Source organism: Chaetura pelagica, unplaced genomic scaffold, assembly GCF_000747805.2.
Source record: "Chaetura pelagica isolate M959 unplaced genomic scaffold, ChaPel_1.0 scaffold24, whole genome shotgun sequence".
Taxonomy (NCBI): domain Eukaryota; kingdom Metazoa; phylum Chordata; class Aves; order Apodiformes; family Apodidae; genus Chaetura; species Chaetura pelagica.
The window spans coordinates 5,114,509-5,120,184 of record NW_009953077.1 but is presented as its reverse complement, the minus strand read 5'-3'; the positions used below and the strand labels follow the sequence as shown (position 1 = coordinate 5,120,184).

The 5,676-nt window shown below is 61.4% G+C and overlaps 1 protein-coding gene across 1 annotated transcript in view; it reads right to left on the bottom strand.

Annotated features, from left to right (window-relative positions):
- Positions 1–10: 10 nt before the first annotated feature.
- Positions 11–5,676, bottom strand: part of CACNA2D2 (calcium channel, voltage-dependent, alpha 2/delta subunit 2) — a gene marked incomplete at its 3' end in the record, with an annotated part of 172,639 nt that continues 166,973 nt past the window's right edge. The window contains exons 22-35 of the mRNA XM_009996966.1: positions 4,304–4,362; positions 3,267–3,504; positions 2,961–3,051; positions 2,746–2,808; positions 2,521–2,624; positions 2,338–2,436; positions 2,150–2,244; positions 1,850–1,897; positions 1,369–1,440; positions 1,049–1,201; positions 878–930; positions 716–771; positions 494–617; positions 11–32 (exon numbers count right to left, since the gene is read on the bottom strand). Of these exons, the coding sequence (XP_009995268.1) occupies positions 11–32; positions 494–617; positions 716–771; positions 878–930; positions 1,049–1,201; positions 1,369–1,440; positions 1,850–1,897; positions 2,150–2,244; positions 2,338–2,436; positions 2,521–2,624; positions 2,746–2,808; positions 2,961–3,051; positions 3,267–3,504; positions 4,304–4,362 (1,277 nt within the window). The remainder of the gene's footprint in view (positions 33–493; positions 618–715; positions 772–877; positions 931–1,048; positions 1,202–1,368; positions 1,441–1,849; positions 1,898–2,149; positions 2,245–2,337; positions 2,437–2,520; positions 2,625–2,745; positions 2,809–2,960; positions 3,052–3,266; positions 3,505–4,303; positions 4,363–5,676) is intronic.

Here is a 5,676-nt window from a genome sequence, read left to right as displayed (position 1 = left end):
TGGTGTTGGCCAGCCTCTGAGCATGGAAGAGCCTGGGGGCGATGGCAGCGGTGACCCTGGTCACCCTGTGCCCCCATCCCCCCTTGGCCCCTGGTGCCAGCCCTGCTGGCAGTTCTGGGGAGGCTGAGCTGGTGGGCTATTTCCATCCCCATCCCTGTGCCCGTGCCACTGCCAGCTTCGTCCCTTTAACCGTCTCCATCTCCATTGCCATCCCCATGCCTGCTCCTGCCCCCATCCCTATCCCCAACCCCATGCGGAGGGGCTGCCCAGGGAACTGGTACCAATGTGCTTCCAGGGTTCAGTCCCACCTGGAGGAGACCTGGGGACATGACCATCACCACACAGGGACACTGCCTTCCCCATCTGGTTACTGCAGCTGCCCCAACTGCTGCAGACATCTCCCACGCAGGAGGCTGCATGGGGTCCTGGCAAAGGCAGCCTCAAGGGTGTCCCCAGCCCTGCTCAGGTGGTGGGATGAGGGGGATAGACCCACCTGGAGCAGTTGCCACAGTCGATGATGGCGTTGTAGGTGGCATTGACGGTGCTGAAGTAGTACTGTGTCTGCTTCATGATGCAGCTCGTCTCCCTGGTCTCCATGCCATCCCCTGCCACCTCCTCTGTTGGCACAGTGCCGTGGGCCAGGGGCCACCAACCTCCCCACGCACTCCACCACGTCCCCTGCCCACCCCCAGCCCAGGGATCCCCTGGGACTCACCCGTCTGGAACCAGCTGCTGTAGGTGAGGCCATACAGGAACTGCTGGAAGAGAGACCTGGGGAAGAAGAGCACGGCCGTGTCAGCTGTCCCAGCCCTGGGGCCATGCTGGTGTCACCCCTCAATGTAAATGACCTCCGGGGAGGGGATGCAGCAGGTCTCACCAGGCTGCAGCTGAGGTCCACCAGGCAAGGCTCAGGAGATCAGCCACGGTGGGCTGTGGGCAAAGAGGAGGGCAGTGAGCCAGTGGGTCCCCATGTGTGATGCTGGGGACACTCCCGTGGGTCCCTGGGCTCCCAGACCATCTGGAAGCCAACATCCCCATGGATGCTCACCACAAAGACGCCGCGGGGCGCGGCGCCCGTGTTGCTCTGGGCCTCGGGGGCACAGACGGACTGGAAGTCATAGGACTCCTTGCGTGTGTAGAAGGAGTTGTTGTAGAGGGCAGACATCAGGTTAGCATCCACCTCGCTGAAGAACTTGCCCACCTGGGATGGGGACATGGAGTCTGCACCCAAACGACACCTTGTCGTGGGTCTCCCCCAGCAGGAACTCGAGTGGGGGCTGTGTCACACCACAGGTGGCAGGAGCTCAGAGTCTCAGCTCCCTGCTGGCATCCCATGCCCAGGAAAGCTGCCACGAGGGCACCGCTCACCTGGTACCAGTGGTCCTCCTGGTTGGAGAGCACCAGGAAGCCCCCGTCATCAATAAGGACACAGATGAGATCCTGGGGAAGGAAGGCAGTGTCACCCACCCCATGGCCATGCCCTGGGCAAGGCAGGACAGGAAGGGTGAGGGGCCAGGCAGGGGGGACAGCATGGTGTCCCTAAGCCTAGGGACTGCTCAGGAGCATCTTGGTGATGGGACCTCCTGCTCTGGGTGCAGGGAGTGGGAACCACCACTCACCCTGAGGGGTTAACAGCCCCTTTGGGGAGGATTCATGATCCAGGGGACAACTCCCGGGACACTGTCCCTGCAAGGGAGTCCAGTGGCTGACAGAGCCCCATGAGTGGCAAGGGGATGGGGTGGGCACACTTGCCCAGGCATCACAGGCAGTGGGGGCAAGGGACAGGGAGTCCTACCAGCCACCGCCTGCCCACTGTCCTCTGCTGCCCTCATGCCTACCCACCACCTACCTTGTTGTTGGCCTCGCAGTCCATCTCGCAGCTGGTTGAGGGGTCACACTGTCAACCAATACAGGAACAGAGGGACAGATCAGCTGGACCAGCCTCCCAACCCAGAGCTGTCCTCCCACCCAGGAGGGGACATACAGGATGGTGTCCCCAGGGGATGGGTGTCTCAAGCAGGGTGAAGGTACAGTGGGGCCACGGGCACCGTGTCCCAACAGCACTCCCCAGTCACATCCAGAGTGAGCACAGCTCCCTCTCTGTCCCTGTCCCCATCTCCATGCCATGTCAGCACTATGGGGGACGTACCCGGCGGGCGCCCAGCTGGTCACGGTCTGTCCGGTTGCTTGCCAGCACTTTGAACTTCTCAGCCCAGGCCTCCAGGTCCAGTTTCACCCCCACCACTGGGGCAGTGTGAAGACAGGGTCAGCTCCAGCTTGGGGGGACAATATGGGGACCCCCCATCTGGGTGGAGGGTAACCCAGCTCCCTGCCTACCTGCTGGCTTCAGCATCTTGCCCCCGATGATGAGCTCCACGGCAGTGCTCACCAGGATCCCAATGGTGTTGTTCTCCAGGTCCAGCCCCCGGTAGCCGGCTGCAGAGGGCAGGGGTGGCATCAGGGGCACGTGCGGCCAGCTGACAGCCTGTGCCAGCCCCCACTGCCCCCAGTGGCACCCACCGTCTCGGTAGGGCGGCTTGAAGATGTAGCCCTTGTTGTCCAGGCTTCTCCGGTAGAAGCTGGCATTGAAGGGCTCTGGTTCCTCCTCCCAGTCATCTGCAGCCCTGGGGAGAGTATTCACAGACATGGTCATCATTCAGCTCTGGTCCCACTGGAGATGGCCCAGTGGGAGCAGGTGTGTCACCATGAGAGGCCTGGCATGTGTGTACCCCCCATGACACTCACTTGTTGGGGAAGACACGGGTGATGCCCCCATCAGTGGCTGCGAAGACAGCAAGGAGGCTGTACCTGCAAGGAGAGGGGACAGGCACACTGGACATCAGCAGGGTATTTCTGTGCCCCTGTCCCATCCCCATAGCCCATCTCAGCACCCTGACCCCCTCCCCCACCTCTGTCCCCAGCCAGTGCTGCCTGACCCAGGCCACCTTGCCCCCACCTACGTGTTGAGGTCCTGGTCCTTCCAGACCCGCTCCACCAGCTGCTGCGTGATGCCTGTGTCCAGGATCAGGTTGTGCAGGAGGAAGTTGTCACCTGGGGAGGAAGATGGAGAGAAGGAGGTGAGGGACAGCACTGTGAGGTCCACCCATGCCCTCCCAGCCTATCCCCGCACCAGCACCCACTCTACAGTGGCTTCAGGAACGCCAGCCCTGATGGGGTTCACTCCCTGCCCCATCTCCCTCCATGCCCCTGTCCCCTGAACCCCCCACCCTGTCAGTTCCTCCCACCATCCATCCCTGGCTACTCACATTGCTTGGAGTCTGGGGTCACCTTTTCCATGAGGGCAATAAAGTTTTCCAGGAACTCGGTGTTGTTATCCGACAAGTCGAGGTCTTTGCAATACTCTCTGGGGTTTGGGGGACAAGGTTTGACGTTCGCGAGGATGGAAAAGGCAAGGTCAGTTCTTCCCGGGGGGTGGTGGGGCAGATACCAGCCATGCTGCCAGCATCTGGGCTTGCCAGGGGACACGAAGGTGGTGATGTGCCACTGGTCCCACCAGTGTCACCCTGTTGGGGCAGCTGGCTGTGGGCATCTCTGCAGACTCAGCCCTGAGCTGCCAGCAGTGTCACCAGCTCAGCCATCACACCGGCCACCGTGTGTGTCACTGCCGTGGGCACTGAGGTGCCACCACCTCTACCAGGGCCAGGTTTGATGGATCCCAGTTTGCCCAGAGTGGTACGACCCTGAGTCCAGCTCTTCCCATACTGGTGAGGCTACTGGTGGGCCCAGGTGCCTGTGCCACTGTACTTACCTCTGGGGCCAGGCAGGCATCACTGTGCTCACCTGGCCCTGCCCCTGTGGCACCTCGGGTGGGGGGGTTTGCTTTGGGAGCCCCCCAGGCCGGCACCCGGCAGCTGTATCTGTACCCTTGGCGTGGAGGTGGGTGCTGGGTGAGGCCCACCCGGCAGAGTCAGGCACTTGCCACGGTCATCACTGGCCCCAAGTCCCTCCTGGGACAAGCACTGTGGGGGTGCCAGGTCCCCCGTCTGGTCTGGGACCAAGCTGAGTGCAGAGCTCCAGCCCTGCTGCTGCCAGGGACAGCTGTAACCTCCCTGGTCACCACGAGGCTCTGACCAGACGGTGCGGTCAGTGCCACCCCGGGGTGCCAAGAGTCCCTCAGCCTCAGGGATGTGGCTGCAGGCAGTGCCGGGGGCTCAGGGCTCCCCCCGGCTCCTGTCCCCTCCACTGAGCTCCTGACTCTGCCCAAAATCTCATTAAAAGGACAAATGCCAGAGCAGAGGGTGGCAGGGAGCATGCCCATGGGGCAGCCCAAAGAGCTGGGTACCCCGGCCAGCCTGTCCCTGCCCCCCAGCCCCTGCGCAGGGGGAGCAGCCACCTCAATATCTACCCCGACACGCACAGATACAGGTACTCACACACCCACAGGGACGGGGGATATACGGTTTCTGAAAATGTCCAGTGGCCCGTGGGCCGGCGGCACCAGTGGCAGATCATACAGTCGCCCTGGGTGCCCGGCACCCCCGGCAAGTGGCCTCTCTTGGCTGGCACCCACCGCAGGGAGGGCAGCTTCGGGGGGCACCGAAGGGCTGGCCCCCATTTTAAAAGCCTACTTTTCTCTCTGGTAGCCATGGGGCCTCACGTTGGGCACTGGCCCCAGCACTGCAGTGGGGGGCAGACCCACTCCTTGGGCCGCAGGCTCAGGCTTCACCTCTGTATTTATTCCCTTAGTGTAGTCACAGGCCTATTTTTTAATAAAAGGGTTTTTCTATTTCTCACTAATCTCTGCTTTGGCTCCCACATTTCCTGGAGCTCATCCCTGCTGCCCTGTGCCTTGCCTGGGGACCAAGGCCTCCCCCACCAGCTGGGGCTGCACAATAACTGCACATTTTGGGCTGGTTTATCCAAAATTAGTACAAGTGATGTCTGCTGTAGGCAGGAGGGGAGGGGGTACTGCAGGTGACACAGGTGGCTGCCCTGTCATAGAACCGTATCAGAGAATCATAGAATGGTTTGGGTTGGAAGGGACCTTAAGGACCATCTTGATCAAACCCCTTGCATTGAGAGGGACACTTCCCACTAGATCAGAGTGGGATCCAATCTGGCTTTGAACATTTCCAGGGATGGGGCTTCCACAACTTTCCTGAGCAACCTGTTCCAACACCCTCACACCAAAGAATTGCTTCTTATCACCTCAACCTGGCACACCCCAAGAGCTGTAATGATAAAGCACCTACTAACAGGGTGTTTAGTTGCTATGACGATAGATTAATACAGGTGTGATTAGCTGGTACTGCTAATTAGGGCTGGTCAGAGGTTGCACCGCAGGGGTGAGAAGAGCTGTGGAACCCCAGGAACACCCTGCCAAGGGACAGCCCTTTGTCCCTGCTAGGTGGCACGTCCCAGGGGAGGGGACATGTCTGTCAGGGGGTCGGTCACTAAGCTGTCCTCATGTCCCTGTCAGCAGCCTGCAGCCTCCCCTGGGCATCCCGCATTTGACCCCAAACGCGCCTTTCCTCCTCCCCACCCCCTCCCGCGACCAGCGCGACTGTATGATCCCCCCGCCGGGCCCTGCTCGGGGGGGATTTTCAGAAACTATACCTATATATGCACGCGCAGAGGTCGGGCCGCCCCGGGTGCATATATACCGTGCTGGATGCAACCGGGTGGCGGGGCCGGGATCCCGGCAGCAGCCCCACC